General features: G+C 31.2%; 1 protein-coding gene across 1 annotated transcript in view; it reads right to left on the reverse strand.

The window, feature by feature from the left end:
* Positions 1 to 4,823: 4,823 nt before the first annotated feature.
* mRpL49 (mitochondrial ribosomal protein L49) overlaps positions 4,824 to 16,991 on the reverse strand; it is a 36,519-nt gene continuing 24,351 nt past the window's right edge. The window contains exons 3-4 of the mRNA XM_035357424.2: positions 12,294 to 12,421; positions 4,824 to 4,982 (exon numbers count right to left, since the gene is read on the reverse strand). Coding sequence (XP_035213315.1) covers positions 4,836 to 4,982; positions 12,294 to 12,421 — 275 coding nt within the window. The 3' untranslated portion in view covers positions 4,824 to 4,835. The remainder of the gene's footprint in view (positions 4,983 to 12,293; positions 12,422 to 16,991) is intronic.

Consider the following 16,991-nt stretch of genomic DNA (forward strand, 5'->3'; position numbering starts at 1 on the left):
GGTGGCGACGATCCCGTTACTGAGCTTCGTTCTCACGACGCTGGTCCTTAAGGGGTTAATCACTCATTTCTTTTCCCATCTTCTACCATTTATCCCGACATTTTCGGGCATGTGTTGCTATGCAATTCTTAATCCTTATAATGTTCCTACCAGTGGCTAAAATTAGTGGGAGTGCTGTTCCAAAAAAATTTAACCTTTGTTTTAAAATTGTGTAAAAGAAAACAAACATGTATAAAAAAAAATTATTTTGAAACAAGAAAAAAATTAAACATTTCTTAATTACTTTAACCAAAATTGTTATGGTTGTCCATTCATTTAAAAATGAAATCCATTCTTCTTGTTTTAATTTGCGCGAAAAGATCAATAATTTTCTCCTTGTTCTCTGGATTACAACTGAGAAAATTTTTCTTTATTGAAAGCAATGGAAGCGCATTTAGTCTTTCGGAGTTCCCAGTGCTTCTTAGAAAAGTTTTCATTCTTTTCAACGTTGAAAAGCAGCGTTCTGCCTCTGATGTAGTCATGAAAACTCTCAATAGAATTTTTATCAGTTTCGTAATTTCACTAAGAACATCATCTGGATTACTTTTGAAGATAAATTTCAGTAGCTCAATTAATTTGCAGTATTCATGGATATCAGACCTGCAATAGAATACTTTTAGTTCAGGTTCAAGCTTTTCTTTGTCAATCATTGGATATGCTTCAATGGTCAATACTATTTCTTCTGTAGAATGTTCCTTCCTAAAACTAAGCATTTCTTGTTAAACAATTTAGCAGCTGCTAAGTGTTTAGTGGAAGAATATCTGTGCATTATATCAATACAGAGTATAAAGTCACATATTTCCTTAGCTTCTGCCATCAGTGGCTTTGATAAATTATCACAGTACTTTGAGTTTCTTAATTCTAAGCTAGCAGTTTTGGAATTTGTTATATATTCATTAACTTTTAACACACTAATTTCTCTGAATTGCATTTGATTGTATATTATTTCAACATGAGGCATCTGATAAAAAAGCTCTAACCAAAACTTCGGAATATATATATATTGCAGATATAGTGGAGCTGATGTTCTTTCTTTCTAGAGGTTTTATTTTATTGCTCTTGGATTTTTCTTCTAGCATTAAGATTAATGTATTATTCAGTTTTTATAGAAATAACTGATGAGCTTCTTAGTAAAACATAAATTTTATTCTCAATTCACGAAGATGGATAATTTAAATAAAATTTTATTTCAGAAGTCAAACAACAAAAATCAGTGTTATATTTTCAAAATTTTCACAGGACTAGTTTCGATAGTTTTACCGAACTACCATCCTCAGCTGCAAAATCGCAAATGAACAAGATAGGAAATAATGATTAGATAAGATAAGAAAGCATGGACAAGAATAAGCAAGTGGCGCCATCTGTTGGTGAAACCAGAACTAAAACATAATTTCTTTAAAGGCCGAAGGCAAAGACGGATTTGAATTAGGATCGCTAACTAGAACAGAAAGATTTTTTTGAATGTGAAATGCCACTAGAAAATCCAGTTCTCCAATGGAAGATGTTTTTTGAATAATTTTGGCAGCAGAAAAATTGAAAGCGTGATTTCTGGCCAAACTAAGAGAGCCTTAAAATTTCGTGTCAAGGAACATGAGGCACATATATTAGCAAAAAGGAAACACAGAAGTCTTCTGTCGCTCAACATTGTTGGTCCGAAAATCACACTTTCAATTTTTCTGCTGCCAAAATTATTCAAGAAACATCTTCCATTGGAGAACTGGATTTTCTAGAGGCATTTCACATTAAAAAAAATCTTTCTGTTCTAGTTAACGATCCTAATTGCATTCCATCTTTGCCTTCGGCCTTTAAAGAAACTATGTTTATATTATTAGTTCTGGTTTCATCAACAGATGACACTACTTGCTTAGTCTTGTCCAGGCTTTCTTATCTTATCTAATCATTATTTCCTATCTTGTTCATTTGCGGTTTCGCAGCTGAGGATGGTTGTTCGGTAAAACCATCGAAACTAGTCCTGTGAAAATTTTGAAAATATAACGCTGACTTTTGTTGTTTGACTTCTGAATTAGTATTTGTTTGGCGTGTTATTGTTTCTTAATTACAATTCCATTTGTTACAGTTTCACACTCAGGCTTACTATTACAGTTTCTTTCTCTATAAATTTTTCATACATCTACTACTGGTAAAATTTTCAGAGTAATATTTTTAAACATTTTCTGACAACGGTTACAGGATACAAATATGCTGTTGCCACTCCAATATAATTATTTGTTTTTGGTAAAACCATCGAAACTAGTCCTGTGAAAATTTTGAAAATATAACGCTGACTTTTGTTGTTTGACTTCTGAATTAGTATTTGTTTGGCGTGTTATTGCGTCTTAATTACAATTCTATTTGTTACAGTTTCACACTCTGGCTTACTATTACAGTTTCTTTCTCTATAAATTTTTCATACATCTACTATTGGTAAAATTTTCAGAGTAATATCTTTAAACATTTTCTGACAACGGTTACAGGATACAAATATGCTGTTGCCACTCCAATGTAATTATTTGTTAAGTAATAAAATATTACAAGACCTATACTTTTTGTATGGTTTAGCAAAAATTTTTATGTCTAAATGGCAACAAAAAAATAGTGTTTTAACAGAAGAGAACAAGAGTACACATGAGTGATAAATCAGTCTTTTTCTTACACTGATGACAGTGATGATATTTTTGCAGATTTGGAAAGTGGTAAATATAACGAATCTAACATCAACATATTTATTTGTTAATATATATTTATTTAAAGTATGTTAAAAATTACACATACTGGTTTTTTATGAAGCAGATTTTTAGTAATTTTTATTTTTCTTAACCCTCTGGCTGATCATCCCGCAATTTCCACGGGCAACTCAAATGTAGCAAAAATTCGCTTATCCTGCAGGCATATGTTTTTTTTTTCCTTTATTAAGGAGTGCATCCCGTTTTTCCACCGTTTAAGCATCGAAATAAATTACGTACAGTATTAGGAGCTTAGTTTACATTTTGGCAAACAGATATTGTTAGTTGTCCACTAAATTGCAGCATTTGAAGGCACATGGTATTAGCGCTGAAACTTCACTTTTTGCCACTTTTTCTTACAGAAATGGCTGCTAAAAAACGTTCGGTGTTTTTTAAATTAAATTAATTAGATTTATTGAATCTGGTGCAAAAACTGTGAAGTTGGACTTTGCCTTGAACTCTATCATACTAAACTGCATTTATAAGGTATTTTTCCCTCAGCGCTTTATATTTCTTAAATTTTATACATTTTACTTTTTTATATTATGCAACAAATAGAAATTAAGAGTAATTTGACTGAAATTTATTTAAAAAAAGATTTTTTTTTTTTGGTGATAATATCTGAAATTGGTTTTTCTAGCAACTTAGTTTCTCAAGATAAAAATCTATATAAAAAATATTTTCTAGAAAGAAAAAGTAAATTTTCAATTCTCCAATATATATAGATTTAAAATATGGAAAAAAAAAAAAAAAAAAAAAAAAACCGCCACAATATTTGAAGTGATTTCGGTTTACAAATTGGACAGTCAGAGGGTTAATGAATCCAAAAGTTAGAAATTATATTATTTTAAAATTTTTTTAAGGAACATACAACGGTAAAGTTTTCAAATTAATTCTGAAAACTACCTGAGTGCTCCTTTCATAATGTACAAAAAACTGGAGGAGTTTGACAACAAATATAATTTATGTGAATTTTCTTCCAAAGTAAGGCGTAGCAGAACACAAAATGCCTGTCCCCACAAGACAATATGCATCCAGTTAGTGTGCCGTCTTGACAGAGTGGTTCGATGACTGAGCTACCTATCCTGAATAGGTTAAAAGCAATGTATTCAATATAGTTTATGGTATTAAAATAAAAGGACTGCAAGATATATTGTGAGAATACTGAAAGGGGGTTAGAGGGTTGTAGGTTTTTAACTACTGACCTATATAATTAAATTAACTTTTCACAACAAGTACATGGAAGCAAATTAAAATTAATTTAATCAATTTTACCAATACTTGGTATTTCTCCTTTCCAGCATTAAGCCTGAATACTTCAGTTCCTGCCTGATTTCTTTCAGTGACTTAAAAGTTCTCAACAGTCCCAACTACTGTCTGACTTCTCTCAGTAATCTAAAAAAGTTTTAAATTTATGTAATCTATGAATCTTTATTCTAAAAGAAAATTTTAAAAAGATAGTGGGTCTGCATTACACATGTCACAAAATTCTGAATTCAAGATGGCTGAAAATAAGGGATTATGGCTACATCCAGAACACAATCACCCCGGAATTAGGGTAGTAGCAAATGCAGGAGCCTCATGAAATTTTAAATCTTTGACAACCAAAACGACCCTTCATTCAGACAACCACAACTGCCCCAAATTGCCGAAATTCTGATGTTGTTCTCTTCCCTCCCCTAAGATATGCAGTGGCACATGCAGTTTCCTCAAATGCGTTGTATCAGTTTATTGCACACAATGTGCCCTAAAAACATTTATTTGTGGTTTTTTATCATTATTTGTTAGAAGCAGAAAGGATGTCATTTGAAATCTTCACTCTTCTTCATGTGGTAATGGATGGGCTGGGGAGGAAATTGTTGTGACTCTCGAAAACCATTTTGGGCGGTTTATTTTAACATACATGTTAGTGAAGGCTTTGGTTTTCAAAGAGTTAACCTCAAAGTTTTTCCTTATTTCTCAGAACTGCATACTAGGCAGATCCACTCTTAGGAACTCTTGTAACTAGGCAGAATTTAAATAGAATAAATGAACTTAAATGCCTATTTAACACTGGTACAATTTCATCAGAAATTAAAAACCTTTATTATACAGCCATTCTTTAACTAAGTCAACATGATTTCCTCGAAAATTTACATAACATGCTATTTCATTTACATGGGATTCAACTTTTTCATTCAGTTTCTCTTCAAGGTAATTTTTCATATCATATTCAAAAACCTGAAATACAAATATAGAGTAAATGATTTTTCTCATCATAATCAAAAACTTGAATGATAAATATAGCATGAAAGATAAATACCATATTTATTAAATAAAAGTGAGTATATAAAGAATTAGCAGATATTAGAAAAAACAAGGAGATAAAGTACAGTAATTGGTTGGTTGGTTGACTTTTAATGGCACAAAACCCTGAAGGTTATGCATCAGAAGAATGGTGAATAAAATCTAAAATGCACAAACACACTGTATCAGATGAATTGTTGAAATGAACCTGTAATGCTGATGAAGGCATGGAGAAATAACTTTGAGAAATGCTTTAGCAGCAGGTAGAGCAGGATTAAAAAAAAGAAAAGAAAAAAAAAAAAAAAAAAAAAAACTTCATATCATATGGTAAGTACAGTAATTAATTGATTTATTCACAAGAATAATTAAAATATAAAAAAATTAAAGAGGATAGAAAAGTTTTTGCCCTCCCTAAAAATAAAAACAGTAAAAATATCTTCGCCACTTAGTTAATTTCTATTATAGTAAAACGTTAATAATATATTAATGAATATTTGACATTCCGTAACAAAATGACACTGCATTTATAAATGTTTCGAATTAAGTATGTTGAGAAAATCTATCAGGGAATTAAAAAATAAAAAATCTGATGGGGACATCACAACTTCCTTTTACGGCCTATTAAATTATATAAGTTTTTGCTGCATTTCATTGGAACTTAATTTCTCGAATTTCATCCGAGATATATTTCTCATAAATTAATTCAGTTCTCACTTCGTGGCAAAGCAAAAATATCTAAAAACTCAAATTAACCTCATTAAAAATTGCAAAGTACAGGGGAAAAAATACAGTTAAAATAAATAAATAAATAAATAAAGTTAAGAGTTTCTACTTAAAAACAACCAATTCAGCCAGCAGGAAAGAGGGCAGATTTATTGGTGCACAAAACTGAAAGCTTACTTTTGGTCCCACTCAGCAAAAAGACACTGAAGTTGATGCTGAAACTAATTAACTATTCTACTAGGAGTTTTTAAATGGCAGTTATGTTTAACTCAACACTTTTAATTATTGATAATTCTAACACTGTTGCATGCAGATTAACTAAAAGCATGAAAACCTTACCCAGAACATAAAAACCACATAATTCAATCAGTTTTAAAGCAAAAAATGCACAATTTACCAATATACAAGAAGAAAAACTGAAAAACTCTAAGCTTACCATGCAACATTACACAGTGGAAATATATATATATATATATACAGAATGCAGCCAATTTAAAAGAAAAGGGAAGTACACAACTAAATGTTATAGCAGTTCAGGGGTGTTTGTGGGACCCCCAAAAATCCCCTGAAACTTTTACGGACTTACTACCGACATTTTGGAGTTTCGAGAAGGGGGGGGGGGAGAAAAATGAAAAATTACAATTATGAAGTATTGAATGACCTAATTATAAAAGTTCAATGAATTACTTTTTTTGCAAAATTAATAACCATAAATTTTCAAACATATAAACTACTACAGTTTATGTAAATATTTTGAATTACCTGAATTAATTCTTTAAAAAAAAATTATCTAATTTCTGCTGCTTTTTTTTTTCAATTTTCTGATGTTTGTGGGCTTGTCTTTCTTTTGTGGTGAATTTCATAATTGCAGGAAGGTTGACTTTTATTTCCTCATTTACAGTTGAAGAAATTTCCTCGAGAACTGCACATGCAGAGGTAGAAGCAGTTTGCTTTTCTGCTAATGTAGAAGGTTTTTCAGAGACTTTTATAGGTGACTCATCTGAAATACATGTTTTTAAGTCCTCTTGATATGTTTTCCAACTTCTGTTCATATTCAGTAAGAGATCTTTGTGAATTGGATCAGTCATTGGATTTTTTGAGCCATATTTTTCACATGAGGTTTCTTTAGAAGCCATTTAATCACATTTAATAGTCTGCACTGCATCTAGGGAATCAATCTTAAGAGAGGTTCTATAGTCAGTGACAAGTGTATCCTTTAAGTTGAATGCACTTTCCACTAATGGGCCATGGAAGCAGCTAAGGCAGGCTTTGACCAATTTAGCCAATGTAGGATACTTATAATCATTTGTGAAATCAGCTTTTAAATTAAAAACTTTACACCAATATTTATCAATTGTACACTTGACTTGATTTCCACTTTCATCAGATGTGTAGAGCATTTCTTTGGTGATATCAATATCACTCTGGTATAACCTTATTTCAGCTTCTACTTTTGACTTTTCATTATCACTAAAAATATGGGACATAAAAGATGATAATTTTTCAAAAGCTAATATTGTACTGGTTTTACCTCTTAGCTCTGGATCTAATGCTGTAAAACTAATTAGATATGAATTTTTAAGGGGTAATTTCTGTTTCATATGCTGTGCTGTATTAGTATAAGCTTTCAGAGGAGAAATTTGGAATTCTTTTGCTATTGGATGATTTTTTGATAATTTCTTCAGGAGAGTGGAAGCTTCTGCACCAGTAAATATTACTTTGCTAGGTAGATGGAATTCTGGATTTGTGACATCAACCTTTAATAAATCATTATAAGATGTGCACACTATGTTTTCTGGCTTCATAAAAAAAGAGAAAAATTTTGCCATCAATTTATAAATACTGGAATGTATTAAATGAAGTATTGGTTTTTTTGTTTCAAATAATTTAATATATGTGTTGAACTCTGGTAATACTGCTGAATATAGTGCCATATGCAATAAAGTTTTGTTTTGCATAACAAATAACCCATTTAGTATTCTTTTTTTCCGAGCTAAAGCATCCTTTGTGAGTTGTTGGGAATGCAAGCAAGAATACTACCCTTTAATTTTTTTCTGAGCTGCAGAAATATTTCTTTTATTGTATATAGTTTCAACATAAGAAAAATAATCCCCTTTATCAGTTTTATCCAAGTAGTGAAAATAAAATGCAATAAGAGCATCCCACAGATCTTTGATTCTTTCTAAAACACATAAAATGTACACCCACCTATGGTCTGGTCTCTTCAAGGGCTTAAGTTTTTTAATGGCAAGGGATTCACAGATTTTGAAAAAAATTTCTCTTTTACTGCAGCTTTTCATATCAAAATAGATGTCATCAAACAAATCTTCTAAGTATCTATCAAAACATGAAGCAAAATTTTTGCACAGTCATTAGCTGTGTGACAAGTGTCACCATCAATATCTAATAAGCGGGGTGCTTTGTTTGATCGTAGTCTGGTTTCAACATCCTTTTTTTTTTCCACGCATGGTGTTACATGAGTCCATTAATACACTAATTAAGTTTGCCCATGGAATAGTATTATCTTCAATAGTATTAACAACTGCTTTAAAAACAGCTTCTGAATTGCAAGATTCCATCTTTAGAGATGCAAAATGATGAACTACAAGTTCATTTTGATTGTTATCATAAAACTGCACCAATATTGCCAGTATACTTTCTTGAGCATTGCTAGTACTTTCATCCAAATTTAGAGAAAATGGAGTCTCCTTTAAAGTTTTAATGATGTTTTCCTTAATAGTTTTTACGAGCCCATATTTCATCTTATAACATGCAGTAGTCCTGGACATTTCCAATGAGTTTAGTGCCGTCTGATCGCGGCTCAACTGTTTGCAGAGTTCAATTAAATTGGGAGCTACATTGAAAGAAAGAGAATTCTCGGCGATAAACGAAGTTATTAATACCTCTTGGCGTGCTTTTCTTGTCACTATATCCAATGGCCGAGCATCAGTCTCCAATGAGTCATCAGTATTTTTTGAATTAGCATAATTACTTAAAGTCATTGAATGTCTAATGCACTTTGAATATTTTATATGCGTCACAGTTTTAGAATGATTTGTGAAAGCCTTGAATCCTTCCCCACCATACTTCAGCAGTGAGTTACAAAAAACACAATATGCTTGTCCAGCAACATTTATTTTCTTGCACCATGAGCCGATGGTATCCCCATTACCATCTCTCCGTTCAATCCAATTCCACCTAAATGCATTCCGGACACCTTCTTCTAATTGTATAATATCACTATTTATAACAAGAAATTTAATAGTGAAATTCTCTTGTGTACATAAATAAAAAAATATTTCAATAAACGAAATGAAAAATTTACACGTGCATCAATAAATGAAATGAAAATTTTACACAGCAGAGAAAAAAAAGTTGAGAAGCGATCAATGACAAATAGCTAATACGGCGAAAAATCCCCCTTCTCTACTTATTGGCGCCATGCCAGGAGAGATAACACCTTTGAACCCAGAGTCACACATCTGGTCGAACAAAGCCTCGACCTTTTTTTTCTGCCGCGCCTACTTGCCGAAAAGAATCCAGAAGAGAATGTCCGAGAACCGGGGGAATGAGTCATAACTCACAATAAGGAAAGAACAAAAAAGAAGTTTTTTCCCCCTTTTCAAGCATTATCACTGCCTTTGGAGAAAGAAAGGAAAAGTTTTCACCACACACACTGACCTTGTGTTTTCTGCTTTCAAAGCAAACAAAATTACCCAGATCAAAATAAATAATTCATTATTATTCCTACTTCCTTTTGAACGACGATCCCCGGAATTTCCGGGTATTGAAGTTCAAAATCCCCGGAATTCCAAGGTTTCTCCGGAGCACAAACACCCCTGGCAGTTCTATATACAAAATTTCAGAGTTCTACGGTTATTCGTTCTCGAGTTTTGCGAGATACATTAGTATGTACAGATGTAAAAATAAAATCTCTTCCGAATCCATTTTACAATTCTTTTTGGCAAAAACAGTCTTTTATTTTGTCTGTATTTACATATGTTACGTAAACGCATCATTCAAATGGTTTCGAAAGCGCCGCAAATGGATATTTTTGTTGAAATGCGATATCCGAAATTTTTCATGATTACAATAATTCCTTTACTTTATACAAGGAAGTAAAAATGAGATGGAGAAACTACATACATAGTAATGTGAAGAAATAATTTGTTCAATTCAGACAAAATTCGCTCCTACATTCTCATTACCCAAATTTTGAAATTGAAATAATTCTGCTCTCCTTATTAATAAATAGGAAAAAGATTTAATGGTTCTGAAAATTTTCAAAAATATAAGAATTTTTACACAGATTATTTGAGGTATGTATGTGTATCAGGATACTGATCAAAGCAAATTTAATGCATTCTTATTGCACTTTTTAGTAAGGGAATTATCTTTTAACTCAGCACATTTTCCCTCCTTTTTACACACACAAACATCAGTGCAGCTTTCATAGTTCTCAAGTCAAATTACTTTGCCACATGCTTTCATTTCTTTGGCTGAAAGGCAGCAGAAAGTGTAGTGCAGATCTGAGACAAAATTAGTCCAATCAGAAATTCCTGTCTGCAATGTAAACAATACTGGATTCACACTGTACCTCGAGAATTATTATGTCAGTGCCAGATGATTGCCAAGGTCTGCACTGGATAACCAGAACTTGAGAAAATACTGTACTTTTGGCTTACTGTGTAGTGGCCTTAATGGGTTTCTGCATTGTATTCTAGTAAGAAACAAATGGTTACTGATCTACATGTGTCAGAAACAGTTACTCATGCACATATGCAAGAAACAAACCATTAACGATCTAATTGATCTTTTGTAATTGCATTGTGTCAATATAGTGGTTTTTCATTGTAAAATACTCATTATGCTTATTATTTTAAATTTTTTGTCAATAGAAAAGGAAGCTATAGTTGATATTTGAGGCACTGGTTAGAGTAGATTGAAGGGTGCCCCTTGGATTATCGCTAAGTTGTTGTTTCATTTATGGTAACTCGAGTAGTTGAATGCTATGGAAACCCTATTATGATGGAATTGGTTGCGTGATTGAAGTGAATTTGAATGATGGAACGAATTTTAGATAAGAAGTGCATCGTTATTTTGTAGTTTACGCAGTAAAATGGCTGAATGTTGTAAAGATATATTTGAAATTTCTGTACGATTTTTGGAATGAAATGGAAAAAAGGATTAATTGATTGGTGTGCAAATGAAGGTTTACTTAGTTGCCATTGTGAGCGTCCTGTTTGTAGGAAAGAAATGCGTACAGTCGAGTGTCGGAGGATATTTTCGACTTATTTTTGTGAATTTATATGGTATACAGATTCTAGTTCAGATAATTTTAGGAAGTTTTGGGATGCTGTTAAGGAATTTTGTTTGACTGAAGAGAGGGAAATTTGTAAATAAGGTAAGTGGATATTTTCTTTGTGTAGTACTACGATGAATTTCCTCTTTTATGTTATTTCATTGTTTGAATAAAAATGTAGTTTATTGCGATTATATACTTTTTTGTTGGCTGCTCCTTTGACTTTTAAAGTGAATATAGTTTGATGTATACATGGACAGAGGGAGTGCATAATGCCTAATCTGTGCAATTCTCTGATTTTTTTTTTTTTTAAATGAAAATAGGTCAATGTGTACATGGATACAGAGTTTGAGCAATTCTTTGACTTATTATTTTGGATTTGTGTAGTGACAATTTTTGGCACAAAAATTCAGCACAAAGTTGGTGTCTGTGTATCGCAAATTACAGCCAAGGGACACTCGTAAATATATTTTTACCAAGACATTACTAGCAGAAACTGTAAAACTGAGCCTTCAAGAAAATGTCTGCCAAAAATGAATTCTCATTAGATCTATTTTATCTAGATTTAGCAAATTGCTAACAAAATAATAAAAAGAATGTTCAGGTATTTTGTTATTTTAAATAAATTGTATTAAACACTATAATAAATACAAATTTACATTAATTTTTTCTTGTATGTACATATCAACTTGTGCTGTACAGATATTTAATGAACTGCTGATTTATCCTCTAATGTCAGTTTTGTTAATGTACCATTTAGCAAAAGATTGCACTTAAAGCTAAATTGTGCAAATGTCATTTTCCCTTGCTCAGGCTGCTACGGAAGACAAGTACCCCCTCCCCCCCAAAAAAGATGAGAATGTTTTTAAAGAAACTAACACATTTTGCTAAATGGTAACAGTCTACCATGCTGGTGATAAAAATGTTTTCCTCGGAATTACTTTTAAATCTGTTAATCAGAAATTTATTTAAAATTTGCACAAAATATGTCAATGATATATAGAAAATAAATTACAAAATTCAGGTTTCAAGATGCATATGATGGAGGGGGGAGAACTATGTGTGTTACAAATTTGGTGGCTCTAGGTAGCTTTAATTTTTCACAAGGCAATCTTGCATTAAGAGGATTACAACGAACATTTACAAAAATAATTTAATCTGCAGTGAAAGGATAGAAAAAGAAATCAAAATTATCAACTAATGTATAGATAGTTACTTACCCAAATATCACCAAGAACTCTACGTACTTGAGTTACAAGTACTCTGTCCTTATATACACGTGAAGGATAAACAGGCAGCATATGATTTTTAGACCTCTCAATAAAATAAGGTAAATCTGGCAGATTTTCTGCAATCAAAATTGAAATTTTAGCATATTTTATTAGTATTTTTTACACTAAAAAGTTATATTTCTAATGAGGTATATTAATTCAGTAATTAAGTCATTGTGTTTCCTTTAATTCTGAACCTAAATACTACAAACAAATAGTCTTCATATTTTTTCGAAATGATACAAATCCACATAATTTTATTAAATTATATAGCTCAACTGTGACATGTCACATCTCCAATTAATCCCTCAATGATTAAAAAAAAAAAAAAGGATGGTAATGCATTATAACTAAATATTATTAATATATGTATTCAAATATTATTGGTATTATTCATCTTGCATTATGAAAACAATACATACTGAAAGGAAGGAAAAATCAAACAACATTTTCATCTAATGCACATTTGCCTACCCAATATTAATAGAAAATTAAAATACGTACTTTACATATTCAAGTTGATGGTTTCTCCAATTGGATTCCACACCCAAGGCTGTAGTCTGTTCCCCGACCACTATGTAATGTAACTAATGAGCACAGAGCATATTTTTTATGAAAGAATATGATATTTCCTTATTAAAGCAGTCATCTTTATTATTCACTAAAATCGAGAGATTGAATTTGCCAAGCCTGGTAAATTTAATCACAAGATTTATTCAATGGATTTAATTTTCAAACCGATTGCTCAGATTTCAGACCAATGCAGTCAGTGTGATACCACTGATTCAGTAACCCCCCTCTAAAATGTTCACCATATGTAAGTCAGGTGCTCTTCGGTTAATGGGGTCAAGTTGCCAACTGTGGTAGCCTGTTTTCATCATTAAGCAATAGCATCATTAAGAACAAGAATTAATATTAATACAGTAATTTTTCAGCCTAAATTTTCAGTTGCTTATGTGCTGAAGTGGGGAAATCATTCTTCACTGAATTTGTACCCAACACTAAACTTATGTAATTCTCTGATTTTTTTTAAAGAGAAAACAGATCGCTGTACATATGGCAAAAACTTTCACTTTCCCCATGTACACAATAATCTGTTTTCAATTCAAAAAGCAAGAATTGCATAATTTGGCACTGTGCACACAGTCAAAAGTCGTTTATCCGGACGTCCATAATCTGGACCTAAAAATCTACAAAATTTCTGCACATGCATAAACGCATAATATCTTTACGCATGCGCATATGCGTTTACAAGTGAGCATTTAATGTATAACGAACGGTATAAGCTAAGCTAAAATTATTTAATTATCTGTTTCAGTTAATGTTACAGATTACGTTGTTCCTTAATTTTCTAATTCAATCTGGCTTATTATTTTTTACAGACTGTTAAAGCAATTTTATAGAAAGCAAGCTTGAACTTTTGATTATGTCAAAAAGAATTTCTGATTCTGGAGCTGCCAAAGGATCTGCAAAGCAAAAGCATGTTTCGATGTCCATCAAACAAAAAGTGGAATTGCTTCAAAAAATGGATAAAGTCATATCCTTTGTTTTTCTAACCGTTCCGAAATCTGTTTATCAATTTCACGCTGCTCTGCGGGGGTGGGGGGAAGCATCGCGACATGCAATGAACTGGAAGTTGATCTGCCAGCACTATCCTTATTTTCAGGGCAGATGTTTTTATTTTATTTGGCTTATAATTCCTTATTAAATGTAGTATTTCATCTCTTTGATATGATTTAAATCAAATTCCTCATCATTATAAATATCACGAATACACATCAAATAGTTTTATGGTTGAAATTTTCTAATTTCAACTATGCGTATTGTATGCTTGATGCATGCACACGTTGAAAGAAATGTTTAACAAAGTAAACAAACAAATATTAAGCTTTTTTTTTTTTTTTTTTTTTTTTGTAAATTTTGATACCCTTTAGATCATAATTGCTCTTTATTTCATAAATTACGGATTCATTTTTTAATTTCATAATTTCTGCATGCCATCTTACCAGATTTAAATTGATGATCTATAATCTGGAAAAACCGATAATCCGGAATCGCCGAAGTCCCGACGAGTCTGGATTAAAGACTTTTGACTGTATATGTTACATTCGTTATATACACAATAGTAATTCTTTTCATGCAGAGTACCTTTTATTTAGATTTTGTGACTATGTGTATACATATTAAATGCTGCCTTGCTAACAAAAAAGAACCTTAACTTATAATCAATTAGAAAAGAAGCAGTCAATTTTTTATAATATTTATATTTGATTTTCACATTCCTTAGAAGACATGATATTGTTCTTTTATTCATTATTTTCTCTTCAAAATGTATACAAGTTTTAACTTTCTTTTAATCAGAAAATAAACACTAGTTTCTTTATAGCATTATTCATTATTTAATATCCTTCATAACTTTTTCTGCTAAAAAATGTTATTAATATTTGATTCACCATCAAATGAAAATGGAGAGGCGTTTTCCTCAAGAACATGGAATTTTCTCATACCTAGAAAAGTGCAAAAATATAGCCACCATTTTATTGGAAGGTAAAGTATCTGGAGATGAAAATGGAAAATTGCATAGGTGAGAGGTAGTCATGCTGATAATTTACTTGATTCCAGGTACAGGGTTCATAGCCACATTTTAGTTAAAAAAATAAGCACCTATAAGCACTTTTCAAGCTCATTTTAAGAAAAAAAAAAAAAAAATAAGCACCTGTCTAATTACATTAGACATAACTGCATAACTTCAAAAATTAGACTCGTAATTTAAAATATGAGAAATGCAGAACAGTCAAAAGTCGTTAATTCGGACCTCAAAGCTACAAACTTTCTGCGCATGCGCGTAAGACCTTTACAGCTGCGAATATGAGTGTGTGCGTGCGCAAAATACGAATATGCATTTAATGTATAACGGACGGTATAAGCTAAGCTAAAATTATCTAATTCAGTTAATGTTGCAGATTAGGTTGTTACTTAATCTTCGAATTGGATTCGGCTTATTATTTTTTGCAGACTGTTAGAGCAATTTTATAAAAGTAAGCTTGAACTTTCGATTATGTCAAATAGAATTTCTGATATATATTTACTAATATGTAAAGGATCTACAAAGCGAAAGTATGTAAGTCCATTAAACAAAAAGTGGAATTGCTGCAAAAAATGGATAAAGGCATATCCTTTGTTTATCTAAACTTTGTTTATGTTTAACACCCCTGGGTGCAATGAAGTGGAAGTTGATCTGTCAGCACTATCCTTATCTTCGGGGCAGATGTTTTTATTTTATTTGGCTTACAATTCCTTACTAAATGTAGTATTTCATCTCGATGTACTCAGTCTTTTATATGATTTAAATCAAATTCCTCATCATTATAATTCACTTCCGATAGCGAAGAAAGTAACAGAGGTTATTGAAAACGAAAAAATTTCTATTGACAAATTAGTCAGTATTCTCGACACAGTAATTATAGGACTGGAACAGCAGAACTTTGTAAATGAACAAGAAATTATGTCTGTTTATAGAATTAAAGAGAATGTATTATCACATAAAAAACGAAGCAACTAAAACAACTTACATTAAAAGAAATGTTTAATAAAGTAAACAAATAAATATTAAGCTTTTTTTTGTAAATTTTGATACCCTTTAGATCATAATTGTTCTTTATTTCATAAATTACAGTTTCATATTTTTAATTTTATAATTTCTGTATGTCATCTTACCAGATTTAAATGATGATCTATAGTCCGGAAAAATCGATAATCCGGAATCGCCGAAGTCCCGACGAGACCGTATTAACGACTTTTGACTGTATTTATTAAGAGAGAATAAGCATTACCTCAACCATGGAAAATAATTACTTTTTTTTTAAATTTTAAATAACAGTTCAATTTACAGAACTAGTTTACAATGAGAAAATTTAAAAAAAAAAAAAAAAAAAAAAAAAAAAAAAAAAAAAAAAATGCAGAATTAAACTATATTACAAGATTTAATGATGAAATTTTAGTTCAAAATAGAGGAAATAAATAATAATAAGGCATATTTATTCTATTCGCTTGGAACTTAATAATAAATGCAATTTTTTTCCCACTCATATTGATATTTAACTAATTTAGATCTAAATTTTCATCGTATATCAGTTTTCCCTTAACAGATACTGCAAGCAAAGTAATTTAAGTAAAAAAGAGGAACATTTCTGAAATCAGAAAACAGAAATTTGTTTCATGCAGTCATCCTTTAACAGTAAAAGCTTAACTACCCACATACTTGAAAATTGGCGAATATTCTGACAGTTGAGCATGACTTGAAAAAGAGGAGCGGAGGGGGGGGGGATAGACTATAGACGTTCTTTAGATTTTTCCGCTAAATAAATGCTTTTGACATTTCGATATGTGCATCATATAAAAACAAACCAATGGAACAGAAAAATATTCTGCTTAGCAAGCACAGTAAAACTCTTTTAAAAAATGATAAACAAATCTCGGACTGAACATCAAAGTTAATTATCTCTGCAAAATATCCCAAACGTTATTGCGCAATAAGTGCCCTGTAATTCTTCCCTACATGATATTACGCAATCGTATTCAACAGCTGTCGATATTGGGAGAATAAAGAACTAAATAAAGGAAAAGAAAGAGAATTACCAATCTGGG

Source organism: Stegodyphus dumicola, chromosome 3, assembly GCF_044657685.1.
Source record: "Stegodyphus dumicola isolate Sdum_Otavi_A_Nest chromosome 3, ASM4465768v1".
NCBI classification, from domain to species: domain Eukaryota; kingdom Metazoa; phylum Arthropoda; class Arachnida; order Araneae; family Eresidae; genus Stegodyphus; species Stegodyphus dumicola.